At 49.2% G+C, this 23,228-nt stretch overlaps 1 protein-coding gene across 1 annotated transcript in view; it reads left to right on the top strand.

The window, feature by feature from the left end:
- Window positions 1-1,102: 1,102 nt before the first annotated feature.
- Window positions 1,103-23,228, top strand: part of LOC140415020 (uncharacterized) — a 132,752-nt gene continuing 110,626 nt past the window's right edge. Inside the window, exons 1-2 of the mRNA XM_072501025.1 lie at window positions 1,103-1,335; window positions 18,040-18,181. Of these exons, the coding sequence (XP_072357126.1) occupies window positions 1,154-1,335; window positions 18,040-18,181 (324 nt within the window). The 5' untranslated portion in view covers window positions 1,103-1,153. The remainder of the gene's footprint in view (window positions 1,336-18,039; window positions 18,182-23,228) is intronic.

Consider the following 23,228-nt stretch of genomic DNA (forward strand, 5'->3'; position numbering starts at 1 on the left):
AATGAAACACAAGTCCTGAAATAACCCTCAAGTGCCTACCGAGTTTTACTGCCTCTCCTGAGGGCAATGAAGAGAATGTCTCTGTTCTTCAGCAGATAATTGTACAGGCCCTTGTTTTTTTTACATCTACTTGAGTTTAACGTCTCATTTGAAAGACATTTCTCTTTCACCCCCTCAGCGCTACACAACGGTGTCAGCCTACATTTACCCTTCTAGCTGGAGGGGGCCAGATGGGTTCAGTTGGCTGGGGGTTCTGAAGCAGTGCGGGTTCAATTCCTGAACCAGTTGAGGTTATTCATGAAGCTCCACCTTCTCAACCTTGTCCCTCGCCTGAGATGAGGTGATCTTCAGGCTAAATCACCACCAGTCCGCTCTCTCCCTCAAAGGGGAAAGCAGCCTGTGGTCATCTGGAACTATGGCGACTTCACCTGACCTCCGATCGAGAGTGAGATTTGAACCTGCAACCTCTGACTCAGGGGCAAGAGTTGCACCCATTGAAGTTGATGCAGTTTACAAAGATGCCTGATGCTGCCATCTGTCACCGTATGCCAGGGCATCGCCCTCCAAGCTTCATACCAGAGGAATGCGAGGGACACGCAGGAAGCAGCCTACAGGGACCCCGAACATTAATGCAACCTCACGGACAAGAGGTATACAGAGGGAACCTTCGCAAAGAAAAATATAAAGTTCCAACAGGCCTTCGCTGCCAAAGTGTTTTGTTTTTTCGCTTGATGTGTGTATTTCATTCTCACCCTCACCCACTTTCTCATCTCAGGCCATATTGGCCGTGACATCAACCCAGATCCGCCCTAGGATGTGTTTGTGTCTCTCATTCCATCGCTGTCAGTTATTTAACTTGCAAATAACTAATTATTGCTTTGGAGTTGATAAGAACCCAGTTCCGCCACATTGTGCCGGTTTATTTCTCCCTGTAGTATTTAACTTGCAAATTACTATTGCCTTTGAATTGATAACAAGTCAGTTCCGCCCCTCCGCTTGGCCCGTGTTAATTTCCCAGGTGAGGTACCTTGTCAGTTTCATTTGACTCCCGCTTCCAGACACAAGGTCATCGCCGGGGTACTGCGGATGCTGTTGTGAAGCAAGTTTTTTTTTAAAAGCAAACTATGACCGCTGGTCTCTCGGAATTTCTACAATGCCCAGGAGAGTTTCCGTCCGAAAGTCGATCTCCAAGTTATTCTCCAAGAGTGACAGTCGCCTCGGGGAGCGCGACGCGGCAGAGAAACTAAAGGAGAAAAGTTTGGGAGGGGAGAAAGCGAAGGAAAAGCAAAGGGGAGCCGAGAAAAAGAGAGATGGCCAGACTACCACGGCACAAGGGTAACGAATCGGCCTGCTGTCCCCTAATCTCTGATTCAACTCCGCGGGTTAAAGCGAACATCCCTTGTCTGGGATGTGACTTTACTCTAATGCCATCTATATCAGCGCTGACTGCAACCCTCAAATAATAATAAAATCGAGAAGGTGGGAACTGTGTAGGACCACAGAGATTCGGGGTTCCAAGTGCAGGAAGCGCTGAAAGCTGTTGGATAGCTACAAAAAAATAATAATTTAAAAGGCTGCTGGATTGGTCTTTATCGCAATGAGGTTGAAAGACAAATGGGTGGGAGTTCAGTCAGTCATATGCCCATCTGGAATTCTGTTGTTTGGGGCATCACAGTCTTTTTCGAGGCTCCGGGTTAAATTATGAGAACAGGTTGTATAGATTCAATTTAAATCTCCCGAGTTTAGAAGATTAAGATTAATCGAGGTGTTTAAAATGGATTAAAGGATTTGTGAATTCAAGAGATTGTTCAGAGTGATGTCAGTTAGTTTCCCTCTTCCCCGCCCCAATTCTAGTTGTTGAGGCTGGCAAGGTCAATGGAACAATTCAAACAAGACTTTTCTGGACGTTTATTCGGTAAAGATTTTAAGGCGGGTAAGTGGAAAGACTACACAGGTCAGCCATGATGCCATTGAATGGAGGAACAGGCTGGATGACTGCCTCCTATTCCCCATGTTCCCGGGGTGACACAGTAATGTTGAGGATGTTCCTCTTCACCCACTGACTAGTCTACGGTTGCCATGTGGTGGACCAACGGGCTTGGGGTGCATCAGCTAAGTGGCCATTCTTCATGTGTGACTTTAGACAGTGAATGTCAACTGGCTATTCGTCAACAGTGGGCATCACCTTTAATAGAACATAGAACATAGAACAATACAGCGCAGTACAGGCCCTTCGGCCCACGATGTTGCACCGAAACAAAAGCCATCTAACCTACACTATACCATTATCATCCATATGTTTATCCAATAAACTTTTAAATGCCCTTAATTTAATAACTAAATAGTTCGAACTTTAATCTGGTGTCAAATGTTTCTCTTCAATCTTGAAGCGGTAATACTCAAAATCATTGATTTTTGCCTTGGACCTTACACTCGACACTGAATCTATACGAGGACTGAACTGTAGCACACGAAAAGGCCATTTGGTCCAATTAGTCTCTGCCAGTCCTTCTGGAAGCCTTCTCCCACTCCTGTTCAACTAACCCCATCAATAGAATATAAAGTTTTTCAAAAATACTGGAAGGACACAACAGGTCTGGTAGCATATGGAAAGAGACAAACGGAAACATTTTGAGTCTGATTGACTGACCTTTCTTCGGACCTCCGTTAAGATCTCCCATCAATTCTGTTCCTAAAATAACCTTGGGTCGCTCTCTACCAGATCAATCCTGGCATTAACATCCAGGTAATCACTCAAAGTATCCAAAGAGGAAAGGCAGTGTATATATGCCAATGAGCCCTACTATTTCCAAACAAGAGATCAAAGAATCCTGACCAGATGCTAACATCAATGCTGTTCCAACATAGATTTCCCTCATGAGTTAATGAGGGAACACTGGCTGGTTCTGGATCTAGGTCTTATCTGCCTTTCTGGCTATTGTTCACTGTTCTTATCATATGCCCTCATGCTAGGTGGATGATTGGTCACTCCCTGTGTGCCAAAATGCCTCCATCCAATTCCAGGGACGAGACCTCACCGGAATGTCTCCAAAGGAAGAGCCAATACAGGATTGTTTCATGTTGCAGGCGCTAAGCAGATCAGGCAGCATCCATGGAAAGAGTAACAGGGTTAAAATTTTGCGTTGATGTCCAGAATTAAAAGCGGTGAAGAGAGTATACACCTGTTCAGTAAAGCTATTAATCTGGAAGGTTTAAAGTAATTTCAACAAATGCTGCTTAATCCAGTTAAACCACACAGCTACTCAATAGGTTAATCGGCATCTCTGCTTCTGTCTCCAGTTTCGGTTTGAACCTGCTTTGTATCCATTAGATTGGGTGATCCAAATAAGTTCCACCACTTTCAGGACCAAAACTCCACTAAACCCATGCACTTTTGAACTAAAACAGCCTGCTGTTTCCACTTGCTAACATTGTTTTTGCCAGTTCAATTTGCCCTAAATTGCTGCAAAAAGGGTGTTGGATTTCAAGCACGATTACTTTCAGCACCCATTGAGTTTCTGGGATCTTTCACCCTCATTTAAATAAACAGGGTGTTGGAAGCCTGGCTGCTCTGTGATAGAATTAATTACTATGTGGCTTTCCAGTGATTGTGGTCATGGTGAGCCTTCAAGCGGGGGAAGAGTCCTCAAACTTGAATGTTTCTCTCCCCACAATGTTGTCTGACTCTCCACAATGTTGTCTGACCTGCTGATCATTCCTTGTACTTTCTATTTTTATCTTAATTTTATGCTCCCTTTTAGGCCCAAGGAAACTAATCAGCAACTTTTGGAAACAATCAGATTGCAAAACAATCTTTAATTTGCCAAAGCCTCCTGTCCACTGTAATCCATTATACCAAATGGTTCTGTACACTGGGCAGCATGGTAGCATAGTGGTTAGCACTGTGGCTTCACAGCGCCAGGGTCCCAGGTTCGAATCCTTACTGGGTCACTGACTGTGCGGAGTCTGCACATTCTCCCCATGTCTGCATGGGTTTCCTCCGGGTGCTCCGGTTTCCTCCCACAATCTAAAGACGTGCAGGTTAGGTGGATTGGCCAGTGTCCAAAAAGGTTAGGAGGGGTTATTGGGTTAGGGGGATAGGGTGGAAGTGAGGGCTTAAGTGCGTTGGTGCAGACTCGATGGGCCGAATGGCCTCCTTCTGCACTGTATGTTCTATGTTCTAGTACTTTTTAAAGTAATTTTGAGTGATTAAGAATCAGATTTTTCACCGGTAGTGGATAGACATTGTGATTTTCAAATGTTTTCTTTGTGAAAATGATTTCAGTTGTACTAATCACTCTGCACCAAGTTACAGCTCTTAAATACATCTAGAAAAATGCTTCAAAGCCAAACAAATCGCTTTTCACAACCAGTTTTGGAATGCTGCCTAGTTGAGCTGGTTAATCTGGTGAAATGCAAATCAGTTTGAGTGAAGCCTTCATAGAATCCCTACAGTGCAGAAGGAGGCTATATGGCGCATCGAGTCTGCACTGACCAGCCAAAAGAGTACCTAGGCCAGCTCCCCTGTTCCATCCCTGCAACCCTACCTGACCTTTGAGCCAATCCACATATCCTGCACATCTTTGGACTGTGGGAGGAAACCTACACAGACACAGGGAGAATGTGCAAACTCCACACAGACAGTCATCCAAGGCTGGAATTGAACCAGGGTCCCTGGCACTTTGGGCAGCAGTGCTCACCACTGTGCCACCCTGTAGGGATGTTTGTATCCCTTTGTCCTTTGAAGCTGCCATCATCACTCACAGAATTGATACAGTGCAGAAGGAGGCCATTTGGCCCATTGTGTCTGCACCAGCACTCCAAATGAATATGTCGTAGTGCCATTGCCCTGCCTTTTCCCCCCTGTACACTGTTTCTGTTCAAATCATCTACTGCCCTTTTGAATGCCTCGATTAAACCTGCCTCCACTACACATCCAGGCAGTGCATTCCAGACCCAAACCCCTCTCTTCAAAACATCCTTGACCCTGCTGCCCATGCAAACTACTGCCCTATCTCCAACCTCGCTTTCCTCTCCAAAGTGCTTGATCATGTTGCCTTCTGAATCCTTCTCATCTTAATTCCATATTTGACTCCTTCCAAGTTCCTGCCCTGCACCTTACCAAAACAACTCTTATCAAAGTCACAAACAACTCCCTTTGTGATTCTGACAAAGGTAGTAAACCTTCCCACCCTTCTCCAGTTGTCTGCAGCCTTTGAAATTGTTGACCACCAACCGTCACCTAAGTCTCTCCACTGTTATCCAGATGGGTGGGACTGCTCTGACTTTATTCCATTCTTAACTCTCTAACCATTGCCAGGGAATCACTTGCAATGGCGTTTTCTTCCTGATCCCACATGGTGCCCTGCCCCAGGATCAATCCTTGGCCACCTCCTATATCTCAACTACATGCTGTTCTTCAGTGACATTATCAGAAAGCACAGCATTAGTTTTCACATGCTTGCTGGTGACACCCACCTCAACTTCACCACCACCTCTCTCGACACCTCCACTGTTGTTAAATGATCAGACTGCTTATCCAACATCCAGTACCGGATGAGCAGACATTTCCATCAGTTTAATATTGAGAAGAATAAAGCCATAGTTTTCAATCTCCACTCTCAACTCCGTTCACCAATTTCTTCTCTCCTTGGTAACAGTCCAATATTAAACCAGTCTGTTCACAACCTTGGTGTCAAATTTGACACTGAGATGAGCTTCTGATCTTATTCATGCCACCACTAAGACCATGTATTTCCACATTAACATCATTAACATTGCCCTCATCCCAACTCATCTCCTGGAATCCTCATTCATGCTTGTGTTACCACTAAACCCAACTATTCCAATGCACGTTGGGCTGATCTCCCACATTCTGCCCTTTTATGAACATGAGATCATCCAAAAGTCTGCCAATGTTTTAAATTGCACAAGTCCCATTCGCCCATCAGCCGTGCTCACTGACCGACAAGAAACACCTTGATTTTAAAATTCTCCGAATCATTTTCAAATCCCTCCATGGCCTCACTCTTCCCAATCGTTCTCATCTCCTCCAGCCCCATATCCCTCCAAGATGCATTCCTTTAATCATTGATTCTTGAACATCCCTAATATGAGCAGCTCCACCAGAGGTGTCTGTGCCAACAGTTGTCTGAGCCCTAAGTTCAGGAGTATCCTCCCTTATCGCTTCACCTTGCTTTCCTCCTTTATGATACCGCCTTGACCAAGCTTTTAGTCATATCTCCTCATGTTGTTTGGTGTTATATTTTGTTTCATAATGTTCCTTCAAAGTTCTTTGGGATGTTTCATTTTATTTAAGGTGCTTGTACAAAGTGCATTACCCTGGGCATACATACAAATATACCCCGTGGGAGCATGAGTAAGACCACTTGGCCCTTGAATATGTTCCGCCATTCAACTACTACCAGTGATAGTTAATGAAATTTGGGGGGGCCAGCCCCTGCACCCCCCCCCCCTCCCCGGCCCCCCGCCCCCGACCCCACGCCCTCTCTCCAGCAGCACCTTTTTCACCCGCGGGGTTTTACCCGCCCAAGCAAATCCACCTTTTTAAAGAACGCCTTGGGGATAAAAATTGTGAGGCTCTGGAAAACAAACAAAAAAGACCTCGGGAGGACCGTCATTTTCACTGTCTGTACTCGCCCCGCCAATGACAACGGGAGCGCGTCCCACCTCCGAAGGTCCCCCCTGATCTGTTCTACCAACCGACCCAAATTCAGTTGATGCAGCTGCTCCCACTCCCGCCCCACCTAGATACCCAAATATCAAAAGCTCCCTCCCACCACTTGAATGGCATCTCACCCAATCCCTTCTCATGCCCCCTCGTCTGGATCGCAAAGACCTCACTCTTACCCATATTCAATTTGTATCCCGAAAACCGGCCAAATTCCTCTAATATCCCCATAATCCCTCCAATTCCCCCCAGCTTGTCCGATATGTACAGAAACAGATGGTCTGCGTAGAGCAAGACCCTGTGTTCCACAGCCTCCCCCTGCCAGACCCTCAAAGCTCTCAATGCCAATGCCAACGGCTCTATAGCCAAGGCAAAAAACAGTGGGGAAAGCGGACATCCCTGTCTCGTCCCCTGGTGTAACCTGAAGTAATCTGATCTCACCCAATTCGTCCGCACACTCACCGCCAGTGCCTGGTGGCAATGCAACTGGTCCAGTGCAACAGGACCCAATCCACAAATCCCTGGCCAAACCCAAACAACCCCAGGACCTCCCATAGGTATTCCTACTTCACCTGATCAAAGGCCTTCTCTGCATCCATCGCCACCACCACCTCAACCTCGTGCTCCTCTGGAGGCATATTAATTCCATTAAGTAACCTCCTAATGTAGGTAACCAAGTGCCATCCCTTAATGAACCCCGTCTGTTCCTTCCCTATTACCCCTGGGATGCAGTCCTCGATCCTTGTGGCCAGGATCTTCGCCACTAATTTGACACCCACATTTAACAGGGAGATCGGCCTATACGACCCACGTTTTCAGGATCCATATCCCATTTTAAAATGAGGGAGATCAACGCCTGTAACAACGTCGGGGGAGCACTCCCAACTCCATTGTTTCATTGAAGGCCCTTACCAACAGTGGTCCCAATACCCCCGAGAACTTCTTATATAATTCCACTGGGTATCCATCCGGTCCCATGGCCTTGTCTGATAGCATCGCCTCCAATCCCTCGACTACTTCGACAGGCCCAATTGGGGCCCCCAGGCCCTCCACCAGTTCCTCATCAACCTTTGGGAACTCCAACCCTCCCAGAAACCGCCTCACCCCTTCTTCCCCGGCTGGGAGTTCCGACTTATACAATTTGCTATAAAACTCCTAAACATCCCATTCACCCCCGTCGGGTCAAAGACTGTATTCCCAACTGTGTCCTTCACTTTCCCAATCTCTCTCGCCGCCTCCTGCTTCCTCAACTGGTGGGATAACATCCTAAACACTTTCTCCCCATATGTACCGCCCATCTCACCCTTCGCAACTGCCCTACTGCCTTACCCGTGGGTAACAACCCAAATTCCATTTGCAGCCTCTGGCTTTCCTTTTAACAGCCCTTCCTCCGGGGCCTCTGCTTATCTAATACCCACCTGCAGGATTTCCTCCACTAGCCTTTCCATCTCCATCCGCTCCACCTTCTCCCTGTGTACCCAAATCGAAATAAACTCGATTTCAGTGCCTCCCAAACCGAACCTGCCGAAACCTGCCCCATGTCATTAATCTCAACATACCCCGGGGATAGCCTTCTTCCCCCGCTCACTCTCTCCTCTTCCTCCACTGCTCACACACCTCTTCCTCCATTAACAGTCCCACATCCAGCCTCCATTGCGGTGCAGCCCCCCCTTGCTCACTCATAAATCCACCTAGTACAGGGCATGGTCTGAAACCACTATTGCCGAATATCACCCCTGCCAACATCTCCTTCACTCCTCCTTGCTGTTATCTTGCCTTGGCCCTTCACTGAGTTTGATCACCAACTCTTCCATCATACGACCCTTGACCACTGTGCTTTCTGCTGTGTAGAGCACATCTGCTGAAATTCCGTCCTTGAACCTCTCCATATCTCATTACTCCTCAAAACCTACCTCTTTGGACAAACCTTTGGTCATCCTCTCCTAATGTCTCCCTTTTTTGGCTTGGTGTCTTTTTTTCAGTTCTTCCATCATGCCCACGTGAAGTGCTTCTGGAAAATGTTCTTTGTTCAACGTCATATGCAAATACCAGTCTCCTGATTTCACAAAAACAAATTGCAGGGAAGTGATCACAATCTGTTTAAATGCAACTAGAGCACGTCTGTTTGAGGTTGCTGATGAGGGAGTCAATCATTAGCGGGACAATTGCAGCAAGCAATGGTACCAACTTGAGGCCTATCACCCAGGACACAGCCAAAAGCACAAAAGTCATTCACAGAACAATTCATTGGGCCTTTCCCTAAATGCTGGAAAGCTCCTTAGTTTTCGACAGTAACTTACTGCATTTGTTGAAACAGCTAATATGAAAAAAAGCTCTCCATCATCTGGTGGTAGTATGTAATGTGGTGCGCACTCCCAGGCGAGAGAGGATTTGAATGCTGTGCGAGAAGAATGGAGATTTAGGGAAAGAAATCCAGATCTGTGTGGTGGAGTTAACCACTGTGTGTACGTATGCATGAGGAGAGTTCTCCAAAGACATTTTAATTCCACCCCCAATTCCTTTAATAGATTAACACATTGGGTGTAAAATACTATTTGTGGGGCTTAACTGATATCCTTGCATTTGATGTGGCCCACTTGATCTGGTTCAGCAAAGATGATGTGGACAAACCAGGGTAGGAATCGCGGTGCTTTATTCCTGTTCTATTGGGTGTGAAATGGGTGCAATTTAAAACCATTTCTCAGTGTGATGTCTTGTACCTAATATTAACCAGTGGCGCTATACTGGCCCCCAGTATTTTTGAGCGTCCCTAGCCGCGATCTGAAATTCGCACTGTAGCAACTTAAATCAGCAAAGGCGGGTCCTGATTCTGTTTCAGGTTGCCTTTGTAAAAAAAATTGGGGGGAAAAAAACAGGTGCCGTGTAGCCCTGGTCTATCGCTGACCGTTTTAAAAATTACTTTTACTGGAGTCCCTTAGAGGGACATTGAAGGATTGGTGGGGAAAGAGCTGCTGCTCAGCTCCACAGCACCTGTGTGGATTTTACATTTAGCCGAGACCTCTGCTTGATGTCTCTTCCAAAAGAAGAGAACTCTCGATGTGCGCAACAGAAATACATGTCCCTCCTCGCCTTCCACCTGCCTGATTCAATAAAGTCAGTCGAGTAAATAAGAGACAAGTGGGTGGAACTGCCTGCACACAGCTGGCTGTTAAATAATGGGTGTGAACAATAAACATTACTTAAGCAAATATCATGCATTTCAACTGGCTGGATGAGCCTCCAGAATGGAGCAGACACAGCAGCAATGGGAGTGAAACGTTGGCTTTGGTAAAGTCATCAGCCAAGCTCACCGCCCTCCATCCAGCATGATCCAATCACGTGTGTGTACTGTCCCTGCCTGCCGCCCACACCCCAAAGATAGTAATTTGGTTCAGACATGAATACCGGCCACTGAATCTGAGACATGAGCAGCTCTTACCCTTTTTGAAAGAGTAAAGCATAGACTTTCACTGTCATTACACCTTTCATGAAGGCCTTTCCACTCAAAAGTGTAGATATTGCTGTGGAAAAAAAATCTGTATCCAGGAAGCTCTCCCATCCGGCTGCAATGGATGTCCCGATGATCAACTCATCACCCAGGCCATCAGGGAAAACAACCCAGCTCTTCGTCAAATGACCATTTATGTCCCATCTGAAAAATGGCGCCTCTGCCAGCAGAGATTGTTATGCTCAAGTCTTAGAGTGGGATTTGAACCCACAATCTCCTGGCTCCAAGGGAGAATGCGACCAGCTGACACACACTGATATCTACAGTTGTATTAACTTCTCCAAGGTAATTAGGGATAGGAAACAAATATTGGCCTTGCTAGTGACACCCACATCCTATGCAAGAATTAAAAAAGCTAAACAAATATATAGGTTTGTGTTTTGAGACAGCCCACCGTCACCTGCCCTCATCGCAAGGCACACAGGCGGAGGGCTGGGACATTCAGCCCTTTCAGCCTCTTTTACCTTCCAGTTAGAGCTTGATGATCTGTACTTTAACTCTACCGATCCATCTTGTTTCTGTAACTCTTAAACACTCTTATACAACAAAAACATCTATCAATCTCGTGTTTGAAATTTTCAATTGACTGCAATCTGACCAGCTTTGTGGTAGAGTGTGCTACATTGCCACTTTGTGTCAAAAAGGCACTGCGGATTGGCATTTTGGCCTTATTGGCAACACCCACATCCTGAGAATAACAAATGCTGCAAACTTCCAGTGGTGGTATGTAGGTGGAGGTCACACGTTCAGTGGCTCCTGCTAGAGTCTCTGGCTTTTGAACTTTTATATCCGGTCTCAAGGGTATTTCTTGGATGAGTTGGTGTTGAAGTCATAAGGGGGTTGGGGAATGTCAAGTCTCAGAAGGAAGGTTCTGGAAAGAAGTGGGTGAGCAACGTCCACCGGTGAGTGCTGTTGTGAGTCTTGCAAGAAGAAAAGTGGCGGGGGCTGGGTTGTCGGGTGGGGCCGCTCCCCACACTGTGGAAACTCTGACTGAGGTGATGTCAGTGGAGTTTGTGAGGCTGTTTGCCAAGCATTTGGAGGTGCTTCGGAGGGAGATGACGGTCTCACTTAGAGTAGATGGAGGGGGCGATTGCCCTGATGAAGGCGGCAGTGAGAGACATTCGAAGGGATGGAGGAGGCACGGTCACAGCACAGCGTTCATCTCCATGAGTGGGGAGTTGGTGAGGATGGCGTCGGCCAACAAAGGGCTCAGAGCCAAGGTGGAGGAACTGGAGAACCGGTCGAGGAGGTAAAATCTGAGAATCGTGGGTATGCCCAAGGGGGTTGGAGGGCCTGAGGCCGACTGAGTACTTAGCAAAGATGTTTGCTGAGTTGATGGGGGAGGGGGAGGAATCCTCCGGCTACGAGTTGGACAGGGCACATTGTTCGCTCAGGCCGAAGCCTAAAGCGAACGAGCCACCAAGAGCGGTCATCGCCTGCTTCCACAGCTACCACGTGAAGGATAAGGTTGGGCGAAGCAGAGTCGAGATGTGAAGTGGGCAGGCCTTGGTATAAGGATATACCAAGATCTGACGGTGGAGTTGGCAAGAAGGCAGGTGGCATTTAGATGGGTGGCATTGTACAGCAGCAGGGTAGAGTGGTCTAGCCTGCGAATCAGAGAGTGACTCCCAATTCAAAGGACTTTTATTTTGAGACGGTGGAGGCAGCGGAGGTGTTCTTTAAGGCTGAAGGAATGGGACTGAGATGAGATTTGGGATTTGGGCTTGGCTGGTGGGGACGGGGATTGTTTTTCATTTTGAGGGTTTTCTATTTGGATTGGGGGTTTTGTTTCTGTCTTTTAAATGGGGGGGCAGTTTGTTTACATGTGTTTTTTCTTTCCTTATGGGTGCGGTTCTTTTTGTTACTTGGTTTGAGGGAGGTGGATTTTGGGCAGGTGGGGCTGTGTTATTGAAGAGGGGGTGGGGAGGAGGGTCGGCACTGGCAGGGGTCACCGCGCTAACAAACAAAGGTTGGCTAGTGAACAGGAGTGCGGCGGAGGGAGTTGCCGAGGTTGTTGGAGCCAGGTTGAACTGGTTTCGATGGGCGTGGGAGGAGGGGATTGATATTGGATGAGGTGTTTGCGAGAGAAAGTGGATGGGGGTGCTCTGGGAGGGGGGAGGCAGTCAATGGTAACAAAAGGCTGGAGTGGGTGTGGATGGGTGGGGCCTTGGGTGATGGTGGATGAGGCGTGGGGGGGCCGGGAGGTGAGAGACCCCCGGTCAGAATAGTGACGTGGAATGTGAGGGGGTTGGGGGACCGGTGAAGAGAGCAAATGTTTTTGTGCATTTGAAGAGTTTAACAGCTGATGTGGTAATGCTGCAGGAGACCCATCTGAGAGTGAAGGACCAGATGAGGCTTAGGAAGGATTGGGTGAGTCAGGTGTTTCGTTCTGTGTTTGATAGGAGAGCTGGGGGTGGCGATCTTGGTGGGTAAGGGGGTAAGGTTTCAGATGGAGGTAGTGATGGTGGATCAGGGGGGCAGGTACGTGATCTTTACTGGTGCATTGGCAGGGGAACTGGTGGCACTGGTAAGCATATATGCCCCAAACTGAGATGACGTGGGGTTCATGGAGATTTTTACACCTGAGGGACTGGGAGTATTGCTTTTCTCCCCTGTGCACAAGGTGTTTTCGAGGAATGACCTATTTAGTGGTGAGAAAGGCGCTGTTGGCTGGAGCTAAGATCAGTATACTTGGCAATTGTGATCTTGAATCATGCTCCGCATTAGATGGGCATGGTGTTGGAGAAGGGGGCAGCTCCGAGGCTGAGGTGAAGAATGGATGTGGGGTTGTCGGTGGATCGGAGCTTCTGTGACAAGCTAGGACAGGTGATTGTGGAGGATGTGGGGTTCAATTGCACGGGGAGATTTTGCCGCTGTGGTTTGGGGGACGTGATCTCGGTTAAGGCCAAAGGTGGATAGTGAGGAGAGGGTGAAACGCTGATGATTATAGAAAAGATTTTGGAGGTGGATGGAAGATAGGCGCGGAACCCGGACCCGGGGGTCCTGGCAAAGAGGAAGGAGTTGCAGGCGAGGTTTGACCTATTGTCCATGAAGAAAGCGGTGCATCAGTTAAGAAGGGTGAGGAGGGCTGTTTACGACTATGAGGAGAAGGCAGGACATATGCTGGCCGGCCAGTTTCGTAGGGAGGCCATGGCGAGGGAAATAGTTCAGGTGTGGAACAAGACTGGAGAGTTGGCGGTGGTTCCGGAACAGATTAATTTTTAAAAAAAATTTGAAATGGCCAATTCTTTTTTGTTTCCAATTAAGGGGCAATTTAGTGTGGCCAATTCACCTACCCTGCACATCTTTGAGTTTGGGGTGAGACCCATGCAGACACGAGGAGAATGTGCAAACTCCACACACAGTGACCCGGGGCCGGGATCGAACCCGGATCCTCTAAGCCGTGAGGCATCCGGAACAGATTAATAAGGTGTTTGAGGAGTTTTGCCGGGATATGTATAAGTCAGAGCCACCAGAGGATGAGTGGGAGATGAGGGAGTTTTTGGGTGTGTTAGAGCCCTGAGGTGGAGAGGGCAGAGCTGGAGGACCTGATGGGGGTGGAGGAGGTGAAGGTGGCAATCATGAGGATGCAGGCAGGAAAGGCAGCGGTGCCAAATGGGTTTCCGGTCGAACTTTAGAAAAGATTTAAAGATACGCTGGTGTCATTGATGGTGGGAATGTTTGAGGACACGATGGACAGGGGAGTCTTGCTGCAAACCATGGGGCAGTCCTCCATCTCGTTGTTGCTTAAGAAGGACAAGAATCCAGTGGAATGTGGATGCCAAGATATTGGCAAAGGTGATTGCGTTAAGGTTGGAGGAGTGCCTCCCGAAGGTGATTGGGGAGGATCAGACTGGGTTCGTAAAGGGAAGACAGTTGTCCTCAAATGTGAAGAGGTTGCTGAACATGGTGCTTTCTCTGGCAGAGGGGAGGGAGATGGAGGTGGTGGTGTTGTTAGATGCGGAGAAGGCATTTGATCAGGTGGAGTGGAGCTATTTGATGGCAATGTTGGAGAAATTTGGGATTGGGCCGAAGTTTGTGGCATGGGTGCAGCTGTTGTGCAAGGAGCTGATGGCAAGTGTGCACATGAATAATATGAATTCAGGATATCTTGCATTACACCGGGGTCCGAGGCAGGGGTGCCCCATGTCCACCCCTTCTGTTTGCATTGGCTATAGAGCCCTTGGCCATTGTCCTGAGGAACTCTGGGTTTGAGAAAGGGGATAGTGAGGGGGGGGGTATTTTGGGGTATTTGGGGACGGCAGACAGGTGGGCTAGTCCTCCCAAATTTGATGTATTATTATTGGGCGTCAATTGCAGAGAAGATTCAGAGATGGAATAGGGAGAGAAGAGCTTTGTTAGTGAGGGTGGAGGCGGGTTTTTGTAGGGGGTTGGGGTTGTGGATGCTGGCAACGGTGTCCGCTCCTGATGGCTCCAGGGAAGTACACGGTGAGCCCAGTGGTGGCGGCCATGTTGAAGGCAGTTTAGGCAGCATTTTAGGTTGGGAGCTGGGTTGGTGAGTGGGGGGTGGGGGGGATTTTTGTTTGTGTCGGTTCGAGGGAAACGTGGGTTCGATCCAGGAGGTTGAATGTGGGATTCCAGGGATGGAAAGAGAAAGGGATCAAGGAATTTAAGGATTTTGTACTGGGACGGCAAATTGCAAGTTTGGAGGAGCTGAGCAGAAAGTTTGGGCTGGTGTGGGGTGAAGTTTTAGGTATATGCCGGTGAGGGACTTTGCGAGGAAGTTCTTCCTCATCTGCTCCTGCCTCATCATTGTTGGAGGCAGTGCTGTTAGCTGTTGGTGGTGGTGGGGGTTGGGGGGGAGCTGGTGGGGGGGAATGGGTTGTTGGCATGGGTGGTTGTCTCTGCTATCTATGGGAGGATTTTAGAGGAGAAATGGGTATTCATGGAGGGAGTTAAGGCGAAGGGGAGGAAGCGTTGGAGGTGGCACTGGAGGAGGGGTTGTGGTGTGAGTTGTTCTGGAGGGTAAACATTTCGACCTTGTGTGCGAGGCTGGTGCTGATACAGCTGAAGGTATTGTACAGGGCACACCTTACCAAGTCTAGGATGATCCAGCTGTTTGAAGGGGTGGACAATGTCTGTTGTGGGAGGGGCCCTGCGAACCATGTACATATGTTTTGGTCCTGCCCGAAGCTGGAAAGGTTTTGGAGGATGGTGTTCAGCACCATTTCGGGGGTCTTGCTTGTGGATGGGGAGCCCGGTCACCTAGAAGTCATTTTCACGGTGTCTGGTTGGCCGGAGGTCCAGGTGGGTGCGGGGGCAGATGTTTTAGTCTTTGCCTCGCTGATTGCTAGCAGGCAGGCCTTATTGGGGTGGAGGTCAGTTTCTCCACCCTGTGCCTCAGCATGACGGGGAGACCAGTTGGAGTTTTTGGCCCTAGAGAAAGTGAAATTTGCTCTAAGAGGGGCTGGTGATGGGTTTGACAATAGTTCTGGTTTGTTCATTTTGGGGAGTTGGTTACCCTTGACTGCTGAGGGAGGTGATGGGGGGTGGGGGGGGGCGGGGGGGGGGGGGTGGCGGGGTGCCTAATGGGTTTGGGGGTCTGCGGGTTTTTCTGTAAATTGTAAACATGTTGAAAATTTGTGGAATAAAGATACTTTTTTCAAAAAGTGCTGCATTTATCACTGCCGGCACTGGTAAGTGTGATTCACACATCGTTATATTCTGCTGGATCATGGTTAGAATTATAGAATAGTGCATCAGACAATGAGGTAATTTGCCCGTCGAGTTTGTGCCAGCACTTTCAAAATAATGCCATGGGCTCTTTTATGAAGAAGAGTTGGGAGGCGGAGATTCGCCCTGGTGTGAGAGTGGCTCTATCCCAGAGTTGGACTGACATTACCTCATCCATGGTGCGAGTCATTCGGATTTTGACTGCTGGGTGAACAGGTGAATTGTGACCCTGAGCTCCTGTGGGTCGGTGTGTTTGAGTGTGGTTGCGTTTGAAAGAAACCGCATTTCTCATTGTATATAACAGGCTGCTGGGAAGATAAGAGATGCAAACAGCAATTCACGTCGATGCAATCTGTCACACACAGTCAATATTGGTATCAACCCATCCTGTCTTTAACTCCCAACTTCCTGCTTAACACCAGGTTAAAGATTGCCTCTGCATTATCTGTGCTGGATGTGTTCCCTTGAACCACACCCCCATTTATAACTCTCCATGACAACGCATGGTACTGATGGGCCATAGTTGCCCAGATGTTTATCTTTGTTTAATAATAATCTTAATTGGCACAAATACACTTGCATTGCAATGAATTTACTGTGAAAAGCCTGCACCTCCGCACAGACAAAGACCCAGCCGGGAATTGAACCGGAGACCCTGCCGCTGTGAAGCCACAGTGCTAACCACTGTGCTACCATACTTCACCCCAGGAGCGATTCCACTGACAAATACTGATCTTTCATATTGAAACAAACTTCATTATTAACATAGTATTAACCACATTATCACAGAAATATTACTTTCCAATCAACAGTTAAACAATTCTTAAAATAAAGGGAAACATTAACTACTAACTTATACTTTAGGACAGTGAACCTGGGACCCTGGCGCTGTGAAGCCACAGTGCTAGCCAAGTGTGCTATCGTGCTGCCCCTGGTTAACTTCTGTAAACTAATCATAAATATATTGGACATGGTGATAAAAGACTGATTGGATGATTCATGACCATCAGTCAGTTTCCTGGTTGGTTGTATGGGGTGGGGGGCACTTTGAGGATGCATGTTTCGGGTGAGCAGTGGTGGGAGAGTGGGGGTGGGTGGGAGGGGGGGTGGGTGTGGCGGGGGCAAGATGTCATTCATCGACACTTTCAGGAGTATGTCTAACCTTAAGCATAGGCCATGGATCAATCCTGAAGCCTTGCTTGTCTGTTCAGTTCAATATGGACCCAATTGTTATGGACCAGGGTTTAGAGAACCCCAAAATGTAACATAGGTTCACCTGGCCCACAACTTTTAATAGATTGTGGTATGAGGAGCACACAACCCGCTCTACAGGAATGGTACAGCAGAAATGGAAAATATTTTTTTAAAGCAAAATAATGTTTATTCTATGAACTCAAGTTAACCTTTTTGAAACATACAGTGAACATCTTAGCGACCATCAATTCAAATACAACCCCCAAAGAATACAACACGAAATAATCCTGTTCATTGTTGGAGGCAGTGCTGTTAGCTGGTGGTGGTGGTGGGGGTTGGGGGGGAGCTGGTGGGGGGGAATGGGTTGTTGGCATGGGTTCACCTGGCCCACAACTTTTAATAGATTGTGGTATGAGGAGCACACAACCCGCTCTACAGGTGTGGTACAGCAGAAATGGAAAATATTTTTTTAAAGCAAAATAATGTTTATTCTATGAACTCAAGTTAACAAGTCTAGCCTTCAGCTTCACCAGTACATTACACTCACTGAAGACAGAAGACAGAAGAAACACCTTTTAACAGAAGCACATCAAGTTTACATTCACTACTAAAAACATTTATACTTCTGAATTCACCAAATGATCAAGAGATAGTGTTTTCATGGCAGAGAGATCAACAGTACAGCTGCTCTGTCTGGTTTCAGCTCCAACATTGAAAACGAAACTAAAACACACCCTGCAGCAAACAGCCTAAAACAAAAGTAAAAAGCTGACAGACAGCCCAGCTCGACCCACACTTTGACATCACTGATGAACACCCATTTCTTAAAGGTACTCTCACATGACACCATCACAGTTCCCACAAACACTGATCTACTGTGGCCTTTACCCTGAATTAATAAAAGTCGAGACCAACGGGTTAAAGGAATTGTTTTCCATTTTAATCCTTTCAGGTGTTTGAATTCAAACCCGAGAGAACAGGATGACAAGTGTGCACAAGACAGTTCTGTGGAACCTCCACTTAGAACCAATCAATCGCTGGAAACGTTGGAGTCAGCGGAGGCTTCCAGTTGGAACACAGTTCCAAAATCAGAGGTAAGAAAGCAGGATAAATGAAGGTTGAAAGTTTCAGTGTAACTGACCAAAGAAACTGTAAGAGCACATTCTTGTGGCCATTTGTGTCTGCATGTATATAAACCATACAGGATTAACCTAGTTGGTTGGGTATTTGAAATCCGTGTTTATGCGCCTGTCTCCTTTTTATCTTCCAAATGTATCACAGAAACTAGGCCGTAGCCTGGATCATCATGAGGTTTTTAAAAATGTTTCCAAGTCTGCACAATCCCACCTCCCCCTCTTGCTAAGAGAGTCCATGGAGATCTCCCGAATGTCTTTTTGCGTGGGAGGAGTGAGGAAGGAAACTGGTACACTAAGCCCCTCCCCATGTCTAGAAGAGGACTGTGACCTATGCAGTAGGAGGCGCCACTAAACACAACAACCAGGCACCACGAAATGTGACAATGCTAGAACCCACTATTAGTATGCTAAACTGTCAGGTGTTGCTCACTGGTGTTTGTGTCAGAAAGTTGTGTGTTCCGTATCCTGCTCCAGGGAATTGAGCATCTACCCCACAGTGGGATGGATATCAGTTCAATGCGGCGAGGGTGGATGGGATTTTGGGGAGACTGGGGGCGCGATCTAATGGCCCCGATGCGCCTGAAAAGGAACTCGCTACGGCGCAGCATGGCCGAAGCTGGGAGACCCCGCTCCTGGGATCTACCCGGCTCATAACGCCTCGTGAGATCCAACACGATTTCAGAAGACCTTGCAAATTCCACCCATTGTGCGCGGAATCACTTTATGGCAAATCTGCATATTAGAGTGAAACAGCTAGTCTCGCTGTAATGTGCAGATTTCCAAGGGATCTGAGGCTTTGGGATTCATTCCCTTCAACTCGGAGACCTCCGGTGAGCGCTGTTTAGCACTGGTCCCTACAACCAGGGACTGTGAAATGGCATGTGTGGGCATCTCCCAGAGGATCGGAGGCCCCCAGCTGCATGTCCTTTTGGCAGGATGATGCTCTGGCACTGCTGATGCCACCTTGCCAGTGCCTGCTTAGTCTGGCAAAGCCCAGGTGGCATTGCCAGCTGACATGGGCACTGCTAGGTTGGCACTGCAAAGGTGCCAAGCTGTTATTTTCTGTGCATGAAAGGGATGGATGGGTGTTGGGGAAGCTGGGGACCATCCCATAATGCTTTCGGGCTTGGGGCAGGCAGGGTTTGGGGGCCTCGGAGATTGGGAGTACTGGGTTGGACTGGCGTTTGGGTCAGAAAGTTGTGGTGTTCTATATTCTGCTCCAGGGAAATGATCTTGTGCTACACTGGGGTGTTCTGGTGAGCGTTGCCCACAGTGTACAAAGCCACGCATTCCCCGCTGAGGGCCCTTATACAATTGTGTTGAATAGCCATGTGATTCTTGGCATTACGAGCACTGGGAAACACATGGCTAAGCATGCTCGCAATGGGATTCTGTTCCCATTTAGTTGAATCGAGACCTGGGAGAGGTGAGGGTTGGCGGGTTTTTTTTTGGGGGGGGGGGGAAGTGTCAATAATGAAATCTTCAGTGAGTGTAATGTACTGGTGAAGCTGAAGGCTAGACCTGGGAGTAGGGATGAAGAAAGGAAGAAAAGGAAGGTTGGCTGAGGGAGAAAGAAATAAAAAGGTGTGATTTAATGGAAATGAAAGAGTCCTGTTTTGGGCTTGCAGTGCCGAAAATACCCCCACTATTAAATGGGACTCTGCTTCATTTTTGGACCTCTGGGAGGAATGCCCCAAGGCTGCGCTGCACTTGGCTAATTTTCTAATTTTCTGTGCTAACTAGCTCAGCTCGCCAGTGCAGGAAGAGATCTCTGGATCCCTCCCACCTTGTCCTAAGACCCTCGCCGCACCCCAACTTAATAGATAAGGGGTCCTTGAGCCCCCTGTGCCCAATCTCATTAGGGCAGGGCATCCCGGGCCCGATTTCTGGCACAGGCAGGATGCCATCCTGAGTGCCCCTGGCAGTGCCATTTGGGCAGGATGCCAGTTCCACGGTGCCCGGTGGCATCTGGACTGCCAGGGTACTGCCCTGCCCAGAGCCCGAATACCCGGGGGCCCCTGGTCGATTGGGAGATCCACCCCCAAGTGCCAGTACGCCTTGTCCATGTTTGTGGAAACCAGTGTTAAAGGGTGCCCGCTCGGTGTCTCCATGGCAAGGTCGTTGGGTCCTGCACCTTGGCTAACTCTGGCGCGAACATATTCAAGTGAGCCCAACTGCACACTTTAATACGCAAAAATCTGGAATCGGCTCACCGCGGGTGGGATGCAGATCGCAACACCTTGTTAGATCTCATGAGGCAGAATGAACATTGTAAATCTTGCAAGAGGCATCTCGTGAGATTTACCGGCCTTGTCGCGTCCTGGGTCGGCCACGACAAGGCCCTTCGATTGAGCCCCAAATCTCTGTGGGCGGGATTCTCCATTGGCTAACGGTGAAATGCGATTGGGCAGAGAATCGGTTCCGACGCCAAAATCACAGCGGGCGCCGATTTAGCGCCAAATCGTAATTCTCCGTCCCCTCAACAGCGGCATCAATGTGTTCCAGAACACACAAAGAGTAAACACGGTTTGAATGTTATCAGCGGGCCCCCCGGTGTTCTCCGGATCCTCCAGAATTCTCCAACTCAGATGAGCCGAGCTCCTGACACGGTTCACTTGTGCTTTTAAAATCGTGAAATCGGCGTTGTGGCTGCTGAGGGAGAGAGAGAGGAGGAAGGGCATGGAGAGGAGCGACTCTGGGCTGCCAGGCCAGTCACTGGCTGGGCTGGATGGAGTGGAGGGGGCCTGTAAGAGCCGGGTGGGGGAGGGGGGGGAGAGCGAGTCGAGTGGCCAGGGTGATCCCCATGGGACTGGGCTGGTGTCCAGTCATGAACAGCCCTTACTGCAGCCTGCAAGGCAAACATCTTGCTGCTGCTGTGACCACCCACCTTAGTCCCCGGTGACATCAGCCATATGGGTGGCCCCCCCATCTGGTCGCCACCCGCCAGTGGGGCATCAGGCGGCCCACCCAAGGGCAACACCCACTGTAGCCCTTACGGAGGCGTCGGGTAGGGGTCATGGAACATACTGCTGGCAGCGCCAGCTGACGGTACCCCTGTCAACAGGGACGGGCACCAATGCCAGAGGCCCCCACAGGGCCAGGCACGGACAGGCCCAGGATGCGGGGATGTGTGCGGTGGGGCGGACACGGGCAGGTGCAGAGTCCACTGTGCCAACCGGGGCCACCATGTAGCCCGGTGGACCTGGTTGGGCAGGGGGGTACGCACTATGTCAACACGTTGGCCTTTCAACCCCTGTAGATAATGGGTATTGGAATTCAACCAGCAATGGTGGTCTTCCTGCGAGTCACCGCAGCCCAGCGGCTGTATGTGTGGGCGCTGCTTGAGAAGACCATAAGACATAGGAGCAGAATTAGGCCACTCGGCCCATCGAGTCTGCTCCGACATTCAATCATGGCTGATATTTTCTCATCCCCATTCTCCTGCCTTCTCCCCATAACCCCTGATCCCCTTATTAATCAAGAACCTAATAAGACCATTGGAAGAGGAAGCTGCAGCAGCGGAGCATGCCATAGAGGGGCAGGAGGTAGCCGCCCAGGATGGGGTCCAGCCACCCAAAAGGCGGAGGAGGAGGTGCCATGGTGGCACCGCAGGAGGCCTTTTGGCCCTTCGAGCCTGCTCAAAGGGCTGTTTAGCACAGGGCTAAATTGCTGGCTTTGAAAGCAGACCAAGGCAGGCCAGCAGCATGGTTCAATTCCCGTACCAGCCTCCCCGAACAGGCGCCGGAATGTGGCGACTAGGGGCTTTTCACAGTAACTTCATTTGAAGCCTACTTGTGACAATAACCGATTTTCATTTCATTTCATTTCATTTCGTAGTCCCTGGCTCTGCGACTGCATCTCCACTGTGGCTGGAACTGTCCATTCCAGAAGCCCAAAATCCAGCTAGTCCCTGGGGTTGGCCTGTGACGGAAAATCACTGTCATCCTCTGACCCGAGCTCCTGGGTGTCCTGAGTCTCGGGCAGAGGGCTGCCGTCTGAGCTGCGCGCCTCGTCGCTGCTCGGCTCATGGGGGAAGGGGAGTGGGGGCAGGTGTTGCCACACGTGCCGTGGGGAACCGCAATCAAGCAGGGTGTCACTTCCTCACTCATGGCCAATCTCCACCCGGCGATCTCCATTTTCTCCAGGCCACTGACCATGTCCAGAGCCCCCTGCTCTGCCTTGGTTAGGGGCCACAGGTCCGTCGGTCCCCCCCCCCCCTGTCTTCTCCCACTCCCTGCGGCTGTGGCCTGCAGGGGTGGGGTGGGTGCAGAAAATAACAGTGTTAGACAGTCCGCATGCAGTACAGGGGGTGGGTAGCTGGTGGCCTCATTGGCCAGGGCACCCGGCCACGGCGGCTGCTGTGGATGCCGGTATGTCGTGCAGGGTGGAAGTTTGGCCGCCCTCTGTGTGGCGGCGGATGTTGGGTTCCGGGTGTGTGAGACGGGGGTTGATGCCATGGGCACAGTGATGCCGACTCACCCTGGCCGCCCTGAGGAGGTCGTGCAGTCCCTTCCAGCACTGCTGGCCGTTCTGGACATTGTTGTTAGTGGTGCTGACCCCCGTGCCATGGCGAGTGATGGCTACTGGCAGCCTCCTTCCCGGGCCGAGGTCATCTGCCTCTCCCCCATGGCATCCAGGATGGTCTCTACTCTGTGTCTGCAAAATGTAGTGCCGCGCGTCTTGCTGCCATCTTGTTGGCTGGGATGGTATGTGTGGGGAGTGAAGTGTGTATATGCAGCTGCAGCTTGTTAGCCTCCTAAGTGTCAATTGCGAAACCAGTGAATCCAGTACCGATTTTCATTGGAATCGATTGTGTTCCACATGGCGCTAGTGCTAGCCCCTCAATAGTAGCTGAATCAGTTCAGGTGCAATGCTGGGTTTGCTGTCGTGGAAGTCCACAAATTCTGCATTGGCATCGACACCTAGTCTCAGAAACGGAGTATCCACACCCTTATCTTTCCATCTTTCTGAGTTGTTTGAATGTGAACTGAAGCTTATAAAAGCA

This window comes from Scyliorhinus torazame, chromosome 1, assembly GCF_047496885.1.
Source record: "Scyliorhinus torazame isolate Kashiwa2021f chromosome 1, sScyTor2.1, whole genome shotgun sequence".
Lineage (NCBI taxonomy): Eukaryota > Metazoa > Chordata > Chondrichthyes > Carcharhiniformes > Scyliorhinidae > Scyliorhinus > Scyliorhinus torazame.